At 54.6% G+C, this 19454-nt stretch overlaps 1 protein-coding gene across 2 annotated transcripts in view; it reads right to left on the reverse strand.

Annotated features, from left to right (window-relative positions):
• Positions 1–434: 434 nt before the first annotated feature.
• LOC109294525 (lysosomal alpha-glucosidase-like) overlaps positions 435–19454 on the reverse strand; it is a 32504-nt gene continuing 13484 nt past the window's right edge. Inside the window, exons 1-20 of one of the 2 annotated variants that reach the window (XM_019512934.1) lie at positions 17533–17593; positions 15433–15970; positions 15012–15157; positions 13561–13726; positions 12207–12303; positions 10808–10927; positions 9880–9998; positions 9667–9798; positions 8465–8575; positions 6875–6988; positions 6281–6365; positions 5682–5799; positions 5040–5173; positions 4464–4615; positions 4101–4249; positions 3606–3747; positions 3117–3215; positions 2400–2564; positions 1808–1954; positions 435–1197 (exon numbers count right to left, since the gene is read on the reverse strand). In XM_019512934.1, the coding sequence (XP_019368479.1) occupies positions 1135–1197; positions 1808–1954; positions 2400–2564; positions 3117–3215; positions 3606–3747; positions 4101–4249; positions 4464–4615; positions 5040–5173; positions 5682–5799; positions 6281–6365; positions 6875–6988; positions 8465–8575; positions 9667–9798; positions 9880–9998; positions 10808–10927; positions 12207–12303; positions 13561–13726; positions 15012–15157; positions 15433–15960 (2787 nt within the window). In that variant the 5' untranslated portion in view covers positions 15961–15970; positions 17533–17593 and the 3' untranslated portion in view covers positions 435–1134. Of the gene's footprint in view, positions 1198–1807; positions 1955–2399; positions 2565–3116; positions 3216–3605; positions 3748–4100; positions 4250–4463; positions 4616–5039; positions 5174–5681; positions 5800–6280; positions 6366–6874; positions 6989–8464; positions 8576–9666; positions 9799–9879; positions 9999–10807; positions 10928–12206; positions 12304–13560; positions 13727–15011; positions 15158–15432; positions 15971–17532; positions 17594–19454 lie in introns of those variants that run through there. The other variant, XM_019512933.1, reaches the window with a different exon arrangement.

The raw sequence follows: 19454 nt of genomic DNA on the forward strand, positions 1-19454 counted from the left end.
GGCGGGTGCCCCGAGGGCTTCGCTGCCGCGCTGGGCCGCCGCGCCCCCGCCGCCTTCGCTCGGTTCATGGCGGCGCCGGAAGCGGAGGCTGCACCCCGCCGGAAGTGAAGCCCACCCTCTCTCCTTCACCCGGAAGCAAAACACAAGCGGAACTTCCGGCTCCCGCTCGCCACAGTGCCCCCCGCGGCCGGGAGAGCCCGTCTGGCCGGAGGAGATACAGGCACCCTCCCCTGCAGCGACACCTGGTGGGCGGCGGTGGGAGCTGCAGGCTGTGCAGGAGGGAGGGCTCCTTGGCCCTGGCAGAGCCTGGAGCACATGGGGGGCAGGTGTGTGTGTGTGATCCTGGGGCACTGGGATGCCCTCCGCCGGCCCCGCAGGCCAGGCCCGTTGTGTCCCCCCCCTCGCGGATGCGTACACACAAGCGCGGCTCCACAGCAGGTCTCCACTTGCCTTTATTGGGTTGGCATAGAGCATCGCGGGGGCATGGACAGCTCGTCTCCACCCACGCCCGCCCAGCAGGACCCGCTGCGGGCAGAGCGGACCAGCAGGGGGAAATACCGGCAGCCCCGCGGAGGCCTGTCTACGCTAGGGCTCCCCGCACGGCCCCTGCGTTAGCAAGGGGAGAACGCTGTACTTGGCACGGAGAGCACCAGGCTGCCTGCAACACCCCCTCCCCCCACCGCACACACGAGTGGGGCCCTTGGAGATTAGCCATGCAGGGGGGCGGTGAAGCCAGGGGCGCGGGAGACGTCAGCATGGTGCAGCCGGACAACGAGGCTCAACTGATCTGGCCTCTCATCGGTCCCTGAAGCAACAGCCCGGTGCCTGGAGCGTCCGTGTCCTGCCCTGCGGGCTCAAGCAAAGAGCGGTGTCCCCTGGTACCGGGGAGCTGCTGAACGTCGAGGCCCGTGGACTCGTGCTGCCCCTGCAGCGGCAGGGTGAAGGCAGGAGCAGGGGTAGAGACCGGCTGGCAGTGCTGGGAGCTTGGGCAGGAAGCAGCTGGGAATCCAGTCTGTGTCCACCTGAGACACATGCAAGCACAGGCCCGCGCCCCACGGATACATGGACGGACGGATGGACAGATAAGCCTCCGGTGCCCAGATGCAGCCTGGCCACGCCGGGAGGCCCCAGCTCTCACATCCACCTGATGGAGAAGCCCTGGCTGAGGCTGAGGTGAAGGTTGCTCACCGTGAGCACCTGTGAGGCACGAAGGAAACAAGATGAAGGACCGCTTCTCTCTGCCTGGCCTGTGCAAGCACAGGAAGGAGGGCAGACAAGGCCCTGGGGACTCAGCACCCCCTCAAACAGGACTCTAGCCCAAAGCCCCTCTCCCAGGGCCTGGGGCTCTAGCTCAGCAGGTGCCACGTTGCTGAGATGTTGGATGGCTGGGGAGGGGCTGCGAGGCAGAAAGGCATCAAAAGACTCTCACTGCTTCAGCAGGACTGGGCAGGAAGTCCCAGCCAGCAGAGCAGCCCCCAGACAATGAATTGGTCTCCCTGTGTTCCCAGGAGGCAGAGCTGGAATGGAAACCAGACGTCCTGACTCCCAGCGCCCCGCTCAAGCCACACAGCACCCCTCCTCCTTCCCAGCTCCCCCTACTGGGAGCTCCAACCTGTCCCCTGAGGTAGGTGAAGTGCCCTGGCTAATACCCCATGCATGGGGCAAGGCCTGTGGCTGAAAGGGATACAGTGTTTGCCCTTTGGCACATCACAGCAGGCCTGGAGTGCGGCACATAAGGGACAGCCAGGGGTGCTCGTGGAGAGCAGGGGTGGGGCTGGCGGTGCAGAAAACACAGGGCTGGGCTTACCTGGTTGTCCAGGTAGGAGAAGGGATGCTCTTCACCATTGATGGTGACTCTCGTGGGCGGACCCCGGACCCCATAGACCGTGAGCGTGTCTACAGTGACGTAGGTGGCTTCCACATTGGCGTGCAGGACGGTGGAGGTGAAGACATTCTAGGCAGGACACAGAGGGTGAGCGTGGGCAGCTGAGCTGAGCTGAGCGGGGCCCCATGAGCAATGCCCAAGGGTGCAGGGCAAAACCCCTTCCATCCAGACAGGCCTTTCCCTTCCCTTCCCAGCTGGACAATGCCATCATCCCTGACCCCCCTGCACCCACATGCTCAGACCACCAAAAAGGCCCCTCTGCCCTGCAGCCCCTCTTCCAGGGCCTGACATGCCAAGGCTTTCCATGCTCCAGCACAGACCTGTAGACTGATGCCTCCCAGCTTCCCCAGCCCAGCAGCTACAGGGAAGCTCACAATGCTCAAAAGGTCTGGCTGGAGTACACGACTCCCCTGTCAGCACTGGGCAGTCCCAGAAGTGGCAGGAACGGCTTGCTGCTCTGGGGGATGCATCACTACAGTTCACAGGCCTCCTCTCAGGTGCAGGGGCCTCCTACCTGTGTGACGTTGAACACCAGGTAGGAGTAGTTGTCCTTCTCAAAGGTGTCCAGGCTCTCACCATCATCCCAGAAGAGGTCCCCCCAGGCAACAGCATTCGGGGATAAAGCTGCAACCAGATGCAATGGGTTCCCCCGGCTTGCCCCGCTGGTGGTCTCGGGTTTCTGTGGGGGAGGAAACTGTGTGTGGCAGGGTGCTTTATTGCAGTCTGGATGCGTGGAGCCTCCAGCTCTCTCGGGTGCAGCAAGGAGCGTCGGGGTGCATGGAACATGGATAATGCCAGAAACCAAGGAAAATGGCCCCTGACCCAAAGCCAACATCACATCTGCTGCTGCTGCACTGAGCGGGGACCTGCCAGAGCTGCTTCATGATGCTGAAGGACAGTCCCATGCCTCCTTGGAAGGGCAAAGGGGCCCCGTTCCTCCCTGCCCAAGACCACCCCATGCTTGGACCCAGGTGGTGGCACTGAGGCTCTGGTGAGACTTACAGTGGACGCAAGGAGTGGTGCTGATGGTCCCCCAAAGAAGCGTTCACTAGCTAAAGTGGGGGTTAAACACTTGGGGCCTTTGAGAGGGGTCAGAGCCCCCTCCCTAGCCCACAGCAGAAGGTTACTGCATTCCCTAAGCTGGCAGGTGTTGGAACATGCCAGCTGGCAGCCCCTGAAGCAGCTCCATGCTCTATGGCAGACCCCCGCTCCACAGGCTTGGGCCACCCACCTGGGTGGGGAGAACAGCACCCTCCCGGATGTGCAAGTTGATGTGGTCCAGCGGAGCTGCCATCTTCAGCATCTCCCCGCTGCTGTTCACAGATGAGCCCTGCAGAGGCAGAAAGGGGCAGTCAGGGGCATGCTCGGAAATGAGGAGGGGGCCACTGCACTCCCCCGATGCCCCCTGAGGGTGGCTGTGGTTCTGGCTTAAGGGTAATGGGTGATGCTGTGTGTGGAGGTGCCTGGCTGGGTCTTCCTCAGACCTTTTGGTGCCTATTTGCAGCCAGGAGGATGCAAAGCAGAGGAGACTCCTCTCAGCTTCCACGCTGGCCCTCTCTGCTTTGCTCCCTCACCCCACCCCAGCCCTGCTCAGCCTTCGGACCCAGCTGGTGTATCAATTCCCGTACGCTCTCGGGACTGCGTCAGGTACGGTGCCGGACAGGATGCGAAGTCACATAGCCCCACTTGGACCCACCTCCCAGTATGCTCCGCTCCTCACCGTATAGTAGTCGTACCACAGCCCTCGGGGGAAGTAGCCAATCACCGAGTCTGCTCCAGGCTCCAGCACTGGTGTCACCAGCAGGCTCTCCCCCCACAGGAACTGCCTATCGATGGAGTACGTGACCGTGTCCTGTGGGAACCTACAGCAGGGAGGGAACACAACAGACCTGAGCTGGCCTGGGGCCCCTCACAGTAGCCTCCGAGCCACAATAGAGTATCTTGTGCTCCATTAGGTGTCTGCATGTCAGGAATGCTTGTTTGTGGACAAGGGGCATTAAGAGACCGTGGCTGGGGGCTGGAGTGCAGATTTGCATCATCAGCTTTCAAGGGTCATGCCTGCTCAGTGGGGTTTGGGACATGCCCAGCTGTAGGCTGGTGGAGGGGGGGGCCAAACCTCCTGGCTCGGTGAGGGTGGGGGGTCCTGGGGAGGGGAGCTGTGCTGGTCGTGGGCAGTACAAAGGGAATCCTTGTTCCAGCAAGGTTAGTCTCTTACTCAAAAAACAAGGGCCGCATGACTGTGTCGCCCAGGAGGTGCGCCCGGTGGAAGAGTGTGTAGAGGAAGGGCAGCAGGGCGTAGCGTGTCAGCAGCACCTCCTTCATGGCCGTCCGTACCTCTGAGCTGAACACTGTGGGGTCTTGGGCCTGGGGAGAGTCCAGAAAATGAGTCAATAGGCAGGACAAGTAGGCTCTAAAATGTCCTGTCTTGGAGGCCTTTAGAGAAGGGAGTGCCTCTCAATACCTCCATCATAATCCTCCCAGCACTGAAGTGTCCCCCACAGCCCTGTGCCCATCCCACAACGGAAGCATCAGCTCTGGAGACCCCCGTGGAAGGCATATCCCCTTGTCCCCCTCTTACCTTCTCATTCTGGGTGTTGTGGTTTCGGGCAAATGGGTAGAAGGCGCCGAGCTGCATCCAGCGAGTGCAGAGCTCCTCTGAGGTGGTGCCTGAGAAGCCACAGATGTCTGCCCCGACCAGCGGGATCCCAAAAAGGCTGAAGCTCAGCAGGCCTGGGAACACACAGCAACTGAGCTCGGCAGGCCGCTGGGGGCTGCCTGGAAGGGAAAGTCTCCCTGACTTGGATCAAGGCCCCTGCCCCTTCCCTTGCACAGACCACAACACCAACATGGTGCAGAACATGCTTGGGCAGCTACATTCACCCACAAGACCAAAGACCCACTATAATGCTTGTGAGCTACCATCTGGCTTCCCCCACAGCACAGTGCTGGACTGGAAGCAGCAGGGAGAGGACTCCAGTTAGGCACTGCCCAGAGGGGGACAGGAAAACTGCTATACAGTAAGGAGACACATGTTTTAGAGGTGTCTAGTAGGAGCTGTTGTGCAGCAGATGGGACCAGAGGAGATGCAGGGTGAGGATGTCTCTGTCTCCACCAGGTGTAAAAGGATACTTATGAGGTCCCCAGAAGCACCCACCTGGGACTGACCACGACATATCCTTCCACTCACTTCTGTTGTCACCGAGCCAGTGCCCTGAGTACCTGCCCTGACTGGGGAAGGTGGAGCGGGAGATCACGAAAGGGCGTTTCCCACGGATTTGGATCAAGGCACTGGAAGACAAGGAGGAGAGTGGCACACTTGGCATGGCAGGCAGCGACTCAGAACCAAGACCCTTGCCCTGAGCTCACCAGAACCAGAGCCTGAGGCAGCGCCGTGACTGAGAACAGCCCGGGCTGGGCCCATGGCAGCACAGCCCGGAGACACAATGCTGTCTGTTGATGGCATCAACTCAAGGGAAGCCTTGCCACAGCCTGACTGGTGGAGGAGGACCCCGACGTGAGACAGCACCCATATTCCACTTGCCTGGCTCCATCAGCCACTAATGCCCTCACCTTCCACTTTACCAGGCCCTTGTGCCTTGGTGACTCAAACCAACTCCTCCCTCAGGGCTGTGAGTGCAGAGTGGGCTCTTGCCAAGGGCAGCTGGAACCTGTCCCTCTAAGCCAGGCACTCAGCCCCAGCCATTTTCCAGCCCCAACTTAGTATCAGCTCCCAGCATGCGAACCTCCACACCCACATCTCAGCCTGACATGGCTGTGATGAAGTCTTGGCCCTTACCTGGCTGTGGCTTTGGCTTCCATCAGCCCGTAGAGGTTGTGTAAGTTGTAGTGCACAGAGGCGTTCTGCTTTGCTGAAGCACAGAGAGTCTTTGCACAGAGGGACCCTCCTAGCACAGCTAAAGGGAGAAAGTTTGTAAAGAAAATAGCTATACCGCACAGAAGAGATGTGCAAACACCTGCTCTCAGATGCCCACCTAACAGCCTCTGGGCTTGATCTCCTGTCTCCTCATATGGCCCAGAAAGACTGGATTTCAGTTGCAAGCAGCAAGCAGGAGGAGACATTCCTGCTGGCTAAGAAGAGGCAGCCCCCAATCCTGGCCTGCTGAGGTAGTCCTGCTGTAGGACCCTAGTGCTGAATCTGGGTACCCAGGTGTCTGAATACAGAAGGCCCCTGTGTTTGGAAGCCCGTGGGCATGATACAAACTGCTGGAAAGACTATGCAAGGGGAGGGTAAGAAAACATGGGGGCAACATAAAGTACAGAGGCTGTGGCTCTTAATCACAGAGGGTCCAGTCCAGTTGTGGTGTAAGGAGGCCTGGCTCCCAGTTCCAGTCATACTGCTTACACTCACGCTCTTCACTGTCTCTCCCTTCTTACCAGGCACGTATGGTGGCCTGTCAAGGTCCCCTGCAGGACAGCCATCCACTGACCCATCCATGAAGTCAGATGGCTCATTCATGTCCTATAGAAACAGAACCAATGGAAATTCCCTGTGTAGGGTTTGTGGTGGTCAACCTGGGAGCAAACTCCTCCCAGACCCAACATCCAGCACAGCCAGGCAAAAAGCCAAGCCCACCAAAAGCCAACCATCTGGTCCAGGTCACAGAGACCCCCAGTGGGACTGCTTTAGGCTGCCTTGGCTCCCAACCCAGTCCCATGTGCGTTTCAGGACATGAGAAGCCCACACCACCCCTGGCCATGGGCTGTTGAGCTTGAGGCTCATTTCAAGGCACAAGCAGCCCAGCTGCCTTGTACACAGGATACTGCAAGCTTCCAGTGTGCAGATGGTATCTACACGCCCTTCAGGGATTTGCATGCTCGTCATTTGCAAGGCAGCTGGACAAGAGGTGCCAAGAGAGGTGCAAAGGTGAGGTCCATGCTGGCTGCAAGCTCTACTGGGTGCAATGCAAGGTGACATGGAGAGTCCCCTGGCCTGTAGCTCATGCCCAGCGGGAGGAAGGAGGCACTTACAATCCAAAGCCCATCAAAGGGGACGTGAGCATGGAAGCGCTTCAGGTTCTCCAGCCACCACTGGTGTGTGTCCTGGTTGGAGAAGTCTGGGAAGGCAGTGAGGCCGGGCCACACCTACGGGAAGGGCAAAGAGTAACACAGTCAGAGGCCTCACCAGCTATTGGCACCAAGGAGCAGAGCACATCTGAGGAAATCTGTCCTCCTGCACCAACAGCAGCCCAGTACCCCTCCACCTTTTAATGAACAACTGGCCTGCCTAATTTTCCCCTACACAGTGGACTCCAGGTCTGCGTCTAGAGCTGCTAGGCACCGTAGTAATATAAACAACAACAGGGCATGCCATGTCGGTGTTAGTGTGACACGGTGTTAGTGTCACCAAATGTTCAGAGAAAGGCTGCTGTGATTCTTTCTTCAGTGTGCCAAAGACACAGTCGGTGGGGGTCTGAGCTCTCCTGGGCAGCCTTGCCAAACCTAGTCGCTGGGAGCCGGTGCCAGAGAACCAGCACGTGAAAGAGGCAGTAAAAATAAAGTCCAACTGTGCTACAGTCCAACTGTGCTACAGAAGCTGTTCTAATTCCTACCATTAGGTACTAGGATCGTGCCCATCCTCTCCACATCTGGGCACCTCAGCAAATGTCATGGACCAATCCTCAGAACCCCCAGTTTTACCAATGGGGAACTGAGACACAGGGAGAAGAAATGCAACTTGCCCAGGCACGCAGGCAGTCTGTGGTGGACCAGGGAACAACTCACATCTCCCAAGTGCTATGCTCAAGTCCTACCCACTGGCCCCTTGTTCCTCCCTGTTTCTCAGTCTGAATGGAAGTAGGAAAGAGGCCTTGTAGCCACTGAAAAGCTGGTCTGATTTATTTTTAATCCATTCAAATCATCAGCCACATAGGCAACGAGTCTTTTTTAAATGTGGGGGGGCCCCTGACTTCACATGGGACAGTGACTGGGGGCACTGCACTGTGGGAAGCGCTCCTGTTTCACTGCACGCCACACATGTGGAGGGGTTTTTAGCTTAATGACCAGCTTTCTTTTTTTCTTTAATATTTTTCAGATTTTCTTAAAGACCCTGAGGGAGTGATAAGGAGCTGTGAGAGCAGAAGCCCAGCATACATACGCCTGGGAGCAGCCAGGGAGGAGTCAGGGGAGACTGCAGATAATGAAGTGCAGAACTCCAAGGGCTTGGCTCACCACAGAGAACTTCACATCAGTCCATGAAACAGGAAGAAATTCAGGTGGCTGCACCACAGGCGCTGCTTACACGGGGACTTATGCAACTCCCTTGACATCCATGGAGGCACCTCATACTCACACGGGTGTGGGATCAGGCCCTGCCCTCAGGACTGGCCCTATAGAATCCAATCACAGAAATGAAACTTCTACCGATATTAAGAGGGAAGCCAGGCGCTGGGTGCAGCCAGACTCTTGCACCTCAGCAAATAAGGTCATTCAACCATTATACCTTAATTTCTTTCCCATAATGTGATGGGAAAAATCCTGGCCCCTCAGAAGTCAAAGCCAAAAGTCCCATAGGGTCAGGATCTTGTCTGGACTGCTGCTAGCTGGAACGTGCCCTCCTACCTGTCCAATCAGCGGTTGCCCCTCAGTGGTATTTATAAATATTCCACGCCTCAAACCTTCATCGAACGGCCAGTAAGATCCACGAGGATTAGTGCTGCTGATCCCAGGGTCCTGGAAGTACATGGATCACGAGATGACACCAACATCCATGCAACCTCATCAGTGAGCACTAGCATAATTCAGAGAACACATGACCTGGGTTTCCAAGTTAGGGTGGACCAAAGTTCGCATGTGACTGCCACTATGACCAAGAGGAAGCGAAACTTCCTCCAGCATTTCACAGTCCAAGGCACAAGGCTCTCTAAAATATCAAGTGTCAAGCATGTGAGAGATGTTGGGAAGGGAGAGAATTCTAAGAAACTACACACTTGGGCACCTCGTTCTAGAACAAGGAGCATCATCCCACAGCAATACCCAGGAGACACCCAAAAGGAGCAGTCGCTACTGGAATAATTCCTTTAGACAAAGGGTTCTCAGCTTTCATATCCCAGGATCCCACCCCTCCCAGCCGGTCATCCTTCCATCAAGCCAAGGTCTAAATGAAAACCATTTCCCAATGTGAGAAGTGCTTGGAAGTCATGGCCTGGTCCCATCACCTCCAGGATGGGGGCTGGAGTGTATGAATGAATGACAAGTAACTAACTGATGGGTTTTTCCTTGGAAATGGGATTCTTTTACTCTTAAACAAGCCAGAAAAGTAGCTTGGTAATACTGCGTCTGTCTCATATGCTTCCTTATAAAGAGTGAATTTCCAAAGGCAGTGCTTGGGGAGTCCATCCCAAGCAGACGGGCATTACCGCCTGTGTGAGGCCAGAGCAGAGAAGAAAAGGGGAAAATCCTTAAGACTCCCTCCCAAAATAACATCATAAAAGGGCCTCAAACCAGTACCTCAAGTCAAGGATTGTGTTTGTTGGGATTGCACAGTGCATTACAAAAAAACACACAAATGCACAGATTTTCAGCCAGAGTAAATGGGCATAACTTCACTATGGACTCTGACAGGTTACATCTGCTGAAGGTCTGGACTAGAAGCAATTTGTACTGTGACAGGCATGACATCAAACAGAGAAGCAAGCAGCATCCTGTTCTTGGGGTTTTTTTCCAGTATTAGTTTCCCTCTCACATGCTATCTGGCTGGATTGACCTGGAGTGTTAAAAATGCCTTAATCCCTACAAGATTAGCACAAGGCTGGTCTCAGTACCAGGATCATGACGTAGTGCTGGCCATGCTTATGGAGGTCTTCCACCAATTGGGGGAGTGTGCTGAATGCCTGAGGGTCGAAGGTAAAGTCTCGGTACCCTTCCATGTAGTCGATGTCATTCCACTGAGCATCCTGCAAAAAGGAGATGCAGAACAGCAGGGCACAGAAGTGCCTCTAAGGAGGCCTCTCTTGGGTTGCAAACCATTACATTACCTGTGGTATCTGGTAGTTCCTCATGGCTTTCACGGTCTGCCAGGTCTCGTTGCTTGTCCTATAGCCCCAGCGGCACAGATGGAACCCAAGCCCCCAGAGAGGTGGCATTGCAGGGAGACCTGCGACAACACCATTGGAAAAGGGACAATGGAGAATTTAAGAGACCCTGCTGGAGGCCATAATGATTATGATGCTCTACTTAAGAACTGCCATTTGCTGAGTCAGATCATCGGTCCATCGAGTCTAGCTCACACAGTGGCAGAGAGTGGATGCTGAAGGGAGGGTGAACAGGGCACGTCCAGAATTTTCCATTCCCTGCTCCTCTCCTATTGCGGCTTCCAGTATTCAGAGGTTTAGGAAGTTCTGGTTGAGAGGCTGCCCCCAGATCTACCATGTTTGAGACCTCCCAATAGACCTGTCTCCCAAGGATTGGTCCATTCCCTTTCAGAACCAGCTTCCACAACTTCTGGTGGCAATGAGTTCCCCAAGTTAATTATACACTGTATGAAAGAGAACCAATGTTTACTGCATTTAAGCCTACTTCTAAGTTTCATTTTATGTCCCCTAGTTCTTGCATTGTTAGAGACAGTAAATAATATATCTCTATTTACTTTGTCTGCACCATTTACTGTTCTGTAAACCTTGATCGCATCACCCCTCAGGTGTCTCTTTTTCCAGCTAGAATGTCCTAGCCTATTCAGTCTCTCAAGGGTGAGCTTGGTGCTCCCAATGGGAGGAGGCCTTGCTGAAGATGAAGGAAAGGGGAACCACTGCCTATTCAGTCTTGGTGGAAAAAGTGGGGGGAAGTCAGGGTATAGATGTCTGAATGCGGTGAGACTGGCATTCCTGAATGCATGGGATGGCAACAACAATGGATGGTTGCTCATGGTGCTGCTGTGAGGAGAATGGCTATGCTCAGGACATTTACCTATCACCTGTTGGTACTGCTGGATGACCATGTTGGGATCCGGACCCAGGAAGATATAGAAATCCAAGATGCCCCCGATGGTTCTCCAGGTCAGGCTGGGGGCCGGCTGCAGGGCCACCTCTGAAAAATGACAAAATAGGGGAAATGAAACAGAGGAGCCAATGGCTGGAGCATGGAACAGAGAGTCAGGAGACCTGGGTTTGAATACTGATTCTTCTACTGACAAGTCTGACCTGGGGAAAATCCTCCATGCTACAGTTTGCATCTGAGAGTGGAGGTACTAACACTGTGCTATGATGCAAAGCGGTTGGGAGGTTTCATTCAGTAATGCTGGCAGTGTACACTGAGAGGCTTGGATTTACAGAACCGCAAAGGTTCACTGCTACAAAATCAGTTTGACAGACCAAGGAAGTATAGAGGTTTTTCTACTCAAAAGCTAGGAACATCATCATTTTGCCCCTCACAGTAACAAAGCATCCCAGAACTGAAGAGTTACACATGAAAGCTAGCAGGGATGGGCCAAGGGCTTCCCTGGGATGAGCAGAGTGTGTATGTGAGTTCTCAAACTTCAGATGCAGCCACCGGATTTTCACAGCTCTCCCCTGCAAATATACCCTGGAGGGAATTCTTGCAATAAAGTGTGCGCAGCTGGAGCTAACATGGCACTGGTGTGAGAGGACTCGCAACATCAGAGTCCCAGATGGCACAGAGAGGTTGCTGCTGTGAGGAGCTTTACAGTGGCTGTGTCCTTGCTGACATTGTTGAGACACTGCCATCAAGACGCTCACTCTGCTGGAGTCCTGGCTGGTGTCGATAGGCCATTAGTGAGAGGATGCACGCACTTCTGGAGACCCAGCTGGCACTGACGGGCTGCTGTTTTATAGCGACTCGCTCCAGAAGCCACAGCTGGCATCAGCAGGGCACAGCTGTGAGAAAAGCAGCCAGCAGATTTATAACCTTGTCTACACCAGACCTGGAGCTCTCCACAGAGATGAAGTGCCAGTCAACTGACAGAGGTTGGGGAGCAAGGGTGGATGCGGGAACGAGGCAAGCTGGCTTTTCAGACCGCAACTCAGCAGCTGTGTGTGTGGTTAAACTGCTCGACGGTTGCTAAAGAGCCTAACTTTGGCCAGGAAACAGATGTCAGAGCTCAATAAAGGGCTATGAAACCACATCTTTCCATTTCACAGCTTTTTCTTGCCTCAAGTTCCTGAACAGCCAGCTCAGGTCAGCCCCAGCCCAGGTCCCAGAATGGGCAGGGCCTTCCTCTAATGATTAGAGAGGGCGCATCAGGCTATGAGCATCCAACAGCAGAACCCACAGGCAGGGGAAGTAGAGGCTGCCCTCCTTGGACCCAGGACCCCTGTGCCAGCCCAATCCCTTACAAGGAAGCACCTACCCATTCCGTTGCTATTTAGGAGGAAGACACCATGTGCTGCTCCCCCTTCCTCCATCAGCAGGTAGAACGGGTGAGATCCATACAGGTTGTACGACTCCTGAAAGCCAAAGGTGTCTGATGAGAGCTCGGGCTTTGATACATCAGCATCCCAAAGCAAGTTACAGGGAAGCAGTCCACGGAAGGAGTGTTATGCACTTAAAAGAACAGTTCTGAGAGATGCTATTTAGCACCCTCTTGCCCCTTTATAAGCGCAATGTGACCTAGGCTTGAGTAAGACCTCTGTTGGTCATGTTCACCAGTCCAGAGGATGGTCACGAACAATCTGGATAGAGAAAAGCTACAGGAGGCTAAGATCACTTCAGTGTTTGGCCCTGAAAACTGAAAGGGGCTTGGCTTCCTCTTAGCAAAGAGGAAAACTCCCGCATATGCAACAGAAGCCAAGTGGGATACGGCAAGCTACCAAGGGGAAGCAGATGCAAGGAGCTAGACTAGAGGCAAGGGAATTAGTGCTCAGTGGGGCAGCTGGGCACAACTGCTGTGTAGCTCTCAAAGCAGCAAGCATGCACCTGGCTGCCACACAGACCGCTGGTGACAGAGTAAACAACATCTAAGAGACTGAGAGTCATCTTTAGACGGAAGGGGAAGGGGACCGGGGAGGGTGACACCAAATAAGAGAAATGGTTTTTCCTTCCTAGGCGATACAAGTTGGCTGGGTCTCTGCCCTCCTTCACCTGCAATCCCCACCATAAAGAACCATGCCTGGCTCTGGAGCCTCTGCTACTTGAGACCTTGACTGAACCGGGGATGGGTTTAAATAGCCTCCAGGGACTAGAGAGGAGTGAGAAGGCTGCTGTTGAACCTGGTGAGATGTCCCATCCCAACATGGCCTTACTGTCATCTTTTGTGTTAACCAAAGGTTGGGGCAGCAGGCAACCCACACTTAGGGCCAACTACTCTGCACATACCCTACACATTTTTCTCCATCTCACACCTCTATCACTCGGGCTCAAACAAACTCATCGCAGCAGTGCTTTTTTAGACATCCATCCAGCTTCAGTGAGATCCCTGCCAGGACCCCGACCCCTCCCAGCATTCAGCTTCCAGGCACCAGAGGAGAGAAGCTGTGTTGATGAACCAGCACGAGGCAGGTCTCACCGACCAAGAGGGCAGGAAGCTTGGAGGCGTTTATGTGTCTGCTTAGAAACTGCCCAACTGTGCACTGGTTACAGCTACAGAAGGAGACAGGGACAGTTCATGCATGTTTGTGGAGATGACAGCTCAGGCTGGGCTTGCTAAATCACGGGGAAATCGCTGATGGATGAGGACATAACAAGATCCAGGCCCTGCACTGTACCGTGGGAGGGACGTCCCGAGCCCAGAGAGTCAGGGTGTTCCAGTCCAGGCTGTGCAGGAAGCTGCTACGGTGCTCCCCAAGTCCATAGAGAAATGTGGAAGGGAGGGTGGTAGAAATCTGAAGAAACTGGTCAGCGAAGATCAAGGGAGCCACAGTTGTGTTCAGCCTGGAAGGCAGGCAGGAGAGAGTGAAGAGCACAGAGGCAAGTGGACCAGAGGGGGGAAAAAGAGAAGGAACAAGGGAGGAGGGAAAGAGCAATTAGACCAGTGTCAGAGTGCTACTCTGCCAAGAGCCATGATAACCAGGGCACCCTCCACGTGTTGCATAAACTCTATCCCTCAGCCCTGGGGTTCAATCACCTACATTCAGTCACAAATCCCCTTGCTCAGCAACTGGAGTGAACTCTCATACCACAGAGCCAGGGCACAGCCTGATGCCAAGGCTGGCTTGACTCCGGCTGAGCGGGTGTATAGGTTTCAAGTGCTTCCTGTGCCAAGGAAAGCCTCCACACCAAAGCATTTTCAACCACCTAAGTGACAGACGCGCCAGAGCAGGGAGGTCTTCTGATCTTCTAACTAGTGGCAAATCACTCCCAAGGGAAACAGACAGACAGCGATGGGGTTGGCGAATGAAGAGAGAATTAAAACAAGCAGAAAAGTGAGGAAGGGCTGGAGCATGTGAGGCAGAAAAAGCTGTTCAGGAGCATATGGCATCCTGGTGGAACTGGCCACAGGCTGAAATGCCTGGGCACAACCCAGATGCTGTATAGGTTTACACCACAGCTGACTTTGGTGCTTTCCCCTGGCTCAAAGGAGTCCTGGCACTCAGTGCCTGCAGTGGTATTTCCACCGGCCCTTTGGGCAGCTTGAAACACTTGGGCAGACCAACTGGCTGGTAGGAAAGATGGAGGGAACCCCATGAGCAACCTAGAGTGCATGTTAGAGGAGCAAAACATGCAACTTTCAGACAGAGCCTTTCCCCTGGATGAGGGGCCCCCTGTCCAGACCTATGACCCACTGGGTATCAACCCAGGAGGCAGAGTAGTAACAATGCTTGTTACGCAAGGCTTTTGTTTGGAAGGCAATGTACACTCATTAAGTAATTAATGTTATGCAAACAACCACAGTGCACACAGAAAAGATGAGACAGTCCAATGCAGCCCATCCCCAACCTCCTTGAGATCACAGTGACAAAGTGCCTGGCATCAACGCTGCCAGGAAGCACAAGGGTCTTGTGCAATGGCCCACACTGAACACTGGGGCCCTGGGGGAAGGGGAATGAAGAGGACTAGCTCTCCCCTCCAGCCTAGAGCTAGTGCGCCTCCTAACCTTCCCACCCAAGCTCAGGGGAGCAGGAGATAGCATCCTGCAAAGAGTTGCCTCCTCCCTCTTAGCTCCTGCCCCTCCCCACCTCTGGGATGCTAGAAAGAAGAAAGGTGTCTGGGGTCTTACAGCACAACCCCTGATGCTCTGCGCTTCAGCACCAGCCCAAACGGCTCCCTGGAGAAATCCAGGCTGTAGGCAGGGTTCTCTGCTCTCTTCATGGCCCGAGGGACCTGCAGGGGGACTTCATACCGAGGGCTGCTGGAATCGGTGATCTACAAAAGGGAGAAAGCCAGCTTTTCAAACTGCGAAGCAAGAGGCAGGGTGGGGTGGCATTTCATGGACTCCCAGAGTGAGCTGGCAGCCAACAAAACTCAGAAGCATCTTAGAGCCAGCTGGTGCCACAACAGACGGCTGCCTGGTCTGATGCGATGGGATCTGAGGCCAGAGGCACAAAAAAAGCATTCAGAATCAGCCAGCAGAGACCCAGGGTTTTATTTACCCAGCGTGAGAAACCTCACGGAGACTTCCCTGGAATTAGAGAGCTCACCTTTATGTGTAACCGAGTGTCTGTCTCAAACTCCACGCTCAGCTGCAGTGTCTCAATGTCTCTGGGGTAATAGGCCTTTACCTTCCTCCTCAGCAAGCCCACCATTCCCAGCTCTGTCTGATTCAGGCTTTCCAAGACGTAGCTGGGGAAGTCGGGGGGGTAAAAGCACCATGGCACCCCTTGTCTGCTGCCTGAGGCCTGGTCCCTCTCAATGAAGCAGCAGCCCCTGGCCTCACAGAGCTCCTGTGTCACCACCACGTTCCTCTCGGGGTAGCAGTCAAAGCGCAGCGGCTCAGTGACCGAGCTGCATTTCTCCGGTGGTGTCTGAGCATGCCGGCCCTTGGAGGCCTGTCTGAGCACCCAGACAGTGCCAGCGCTCAGGAGGATGGCCACTGCCAGCAGACACCCACCCAGCCACCATGTGGACAGCTTCTGAAAGCAGGAGGGCTTCCCATCCACACTCTCCTCTTCCACGCGGGATGCAGCCGGCTGGGGGACATCTGTCGTCAGCTTCTGATAGGACTTCATCTTCCTTGTGCTAGAATGAGGAAAGGAATAAAGCAGCACGTGAACGCACTGGAAGAGAGACAACCCCACCCTTCCTATTGGGAGAGTCTTCTCATCATTTTGAAGAATAAGCCATATCAGCCCGTGCCATAGCCCCAGGGGGGAATTTCCCCATTTTGTCTTTGTGCCTGCTCATAGTTTTTCACAATCCTGTCCGTGCACCACACAACTGCTGTGACTCCTCTCACCGGTCCCGTCGCTCTAATAGTTGTGCCGTGGAAACGTACGATGTAGAGGACTAGAAAGGGCCACAGAGTCCAGCCCCCTGCATCTGCAGGAAGCCCTCTTGTGCACACACCACAGCCACAAAGTACCCTGCAAAAACAGCCTACCCTGTGCCGCAGGTAAAGAGCAAAACTCTTGGCTCTGGAGATGGGGTTGAAGGTGGCAAATCAGAGTTTGTGCCAAGTGCTGTACCACACGTGTTGCACAAGGCTCTGTCCTCTAATAGCATGAGGAGGGAAACAGAGTCCTCCTGATATCAGACCCATGCCACACTAGCGGGAGAAACGTGCTACAGCCTCTCAGAAGGGGCTGCCTTGCCTCTGCCATGGGGAGCCTCCCTGGGGCTCCCGGAGGTTTGCGAGCTGCATCCAGATTTATGAGCTGTCATGCTTCCAGGACCTGCCAGTGAGGCTAAATCCCTCCTCCACCCATCCTGCCAGAGCTGGGGCTTCAAGAGCCTTTTGAGGGGCTGAGCATCCTCAGCTCTCATTGAAATCAATGGGAGTTGGGGGTGCCCAGCTCTGGAGAGGCCCAGACCCATGGACTGTGAGGCCTTTGGGGTGGAGAACACGCCTGACCCTCGCTCTGCAAAGACATCCTTCTTGGGGAAAACCTCTCGTGCAGGCGTCTCCTCCAGGGCCCTCTCAGAAGGGGAAAAGCCTCCTCGCCCCTCTGCTCTGCATGCTGTTCCTGTGCTTGTCACCTCCAACTGCAGTCACCACCTCCCTCTCCACAGGCAGAGACACTTACTCAAGCCAAAGCACCCCAAGACCTTCCTTTCCTTGAGGGCACATCAAACCTGCCATTTATTTGGCAAATGCATGTCGCACTTGCACTAAAATGGCCCGTGCAGCTTGGCCCTGAAGATGCCAGGAGCAGCACAGACACATGACACGAGTCCCTTTCCCCGCGCCTAAGCAGCTACATGCAGCGCCTCCGACCCCAGGCGCTCAGGACCGCCTCGTGCGCCGACCCCATCACATCTGTTTGCTCTGCAGCTGATTGTACAAGGGAGCCAGAGTCGCCTGATGCGTGGCAGCACGAGCGCCCCGGGCGTGTGGAAATGCCGGGGTGCACAGATGCAAGCAGGCTTGTGCTTGCATGGTGCTGCCATCTTAACGGAGGCTGGCAAACCGCTCGCCCCACATTTGTGACTGACGCGGATCCCTGCAGTGGCATTAAAAATACCCCCCTGGCCAGGCATGCTGAGCTCTGGTATCCAGCCCAAATCACGGAGCCTTTCCTCTCTGCACCGCTATTTTGCTGCCCCCGGGGCCTGATCCTTTGGGTCCTAAGCAGCTTACATACACGTGTCTCCTCTTGACATTGTGGTTGCGGGAAGACAGGGAGGTCTCCCAGCTTGCAGCACTTCTGCCTGCTGTACCGTAAAACTCCTGAGAGAAGCCCCTTCAGAGTCTCTACCGCTTCTGTCTAGTAGCAGCTCATCAATCCTACCGTATTGCATGCAGCTTGAAGTTCAAGTTATTTCTACCCGAACATTTTCTGTTTATAGTCAGAGTTTTACTAAACTCCATAATCAACAATATGGTATTGATGGCTACTGGGTCCTCTTAATTGTTCAAACACAGTAGCAATTTGTAGAGAGGATTTTAAAGCTCATTACAAACCTGGATAAGCCTTATGATCCCTGCTTCCCAGATGATACTGGGTCAGGGGCTTTTCCAAGGGCCCCTAGGCTGGCGTTTCTCAACCTTTTCCACCTTACATCCCACCAACCATTTTGTCAAATGGTTCTACCCTATGCTACGTTCACTGGGGAACAGAGAAAGGAGAGTTTTTTTCTGCTTATTAATGAAAGCCAACAGGATGTAGTTCACCAGAAAAATGTAACAGCCCCTTTCCATGTGCACTGAATAACAGAAGCCAGAAAGAAGAAGCTATTGTGGATGGGTCACCTCCACTAGCTGTGTAATTTCACACTGAAAAAACCCTGTTGCTTACAAGTGCAGACTGACCACAACATGGAAAAGCCCCTCCCAGCCACCTGAGCAGGCTGCCAGCTAATGTGGGCTTCTCCAGAGAAGCAGAGCAACTTTACCAAGCTCAGGGACCCAGCCCTGCCCCTTTAACTGAGCCCTTTATTAATGTGATCAGGCATGGGTCTCACCCCACACCAGACAACCGTTTTCTAACCCAGCTGTGACTACACCAGAACCATACTGCAGGCTACCTTCCCCGATCCTGTGACAACCTGGGATTAAAAATCCCCCCTGCCAAGGTACTCTGAGATCTGATATTCACTCTGCATGTGGGAGCTCTGTCTCTCTGCTCCATGCTGACTTCAAGCAGCCACAAGGAATAAACCCAACATTATTGGCCCCATACTGTGAGTGAGTGCAAAGAAGCTACAATCTGCCCCTGAACTCTGAGCCCTAGCTGTATGCGTCCACGTCGTGCACACCCACGCCTGGGACTGCAGTCCACAGTGGGAAAGTCCGCCGCAGGGTTTTAACAGGGTGCATAACCTTGGGACACATGAAGACAAATGGCATTGGCACCTGGGCCTTCGAGCTTCGGAGACTTTAGCCAGCCTGGCTCTCTCCGTTCCAAATGGACACGACTTCTGCTTGGGAGCAGTGCTGTACCTAGACGCCTGGTGGCCCCGGCCAAACTTTTAGTATTGGCTGAGCCAACCCTAGGGTGGTGCAGGACCCAGGGCAAATCAGCCTGTGCGGGGCCCCCTTAACACTGCATGGGGCCATGGTACCCCTGCAAGGCGGGGGGTCTCTGTGCTTCTTCCGCGCTGCAGGGCTAAGCTGCCAGCTGTAGGCATGCCCCATGGGAGGGGCTGCAGCCACTCTGCCTGGCTCCGCAGGGCCCCCCCAAAGCACTGGGCCTGGGACGGCCGCCCCAATCCACTGTACCCTAGGAACGGCTCTGGGTATTGGGGCCCCTTTGCCAGAGATAATGATTTTTTTGTTGTTGCAAAAGTCTTTATCACATTTGTGGTACTGATGTATTTAAATAGTTCATTCTCAATTGATAACATTGCCAGTCCCATATATGCACAATATTAAAACTTTTTTTTTTGCCATTTTGATTTTTTTTTCTTCCATTTTTGGGCTCCCTCTTTGTCTGGGCCCTGGGCGGCCACCTGGTTCGCTCATGCCTGCGTCCAGCTCTGCTTGGGAGAAGGGAAAAAGGAGGGGGAAATGAAAGCCAGTAAATAGCCAGTTCTGACTCCTTGATCTGCTGCCTCAGCAAAGGTT

Source organism: Gavialis gangeticus, unplaced genomic scaffold (assembly GCF_001723915.1).
Source record: "Gavialis gangeticus isolate Ggan-Ray unplaced genomic scaffold, GavGan_comp1, whole genome shotgun sequence".
In the NCBI taxonomy this organism is placed as follows: domain Eukaryota; kingdom Metazoa; phylum Chordata; order Crocodylia; family Gavialidae; genus Gavialis; species Gavialis gangeticus.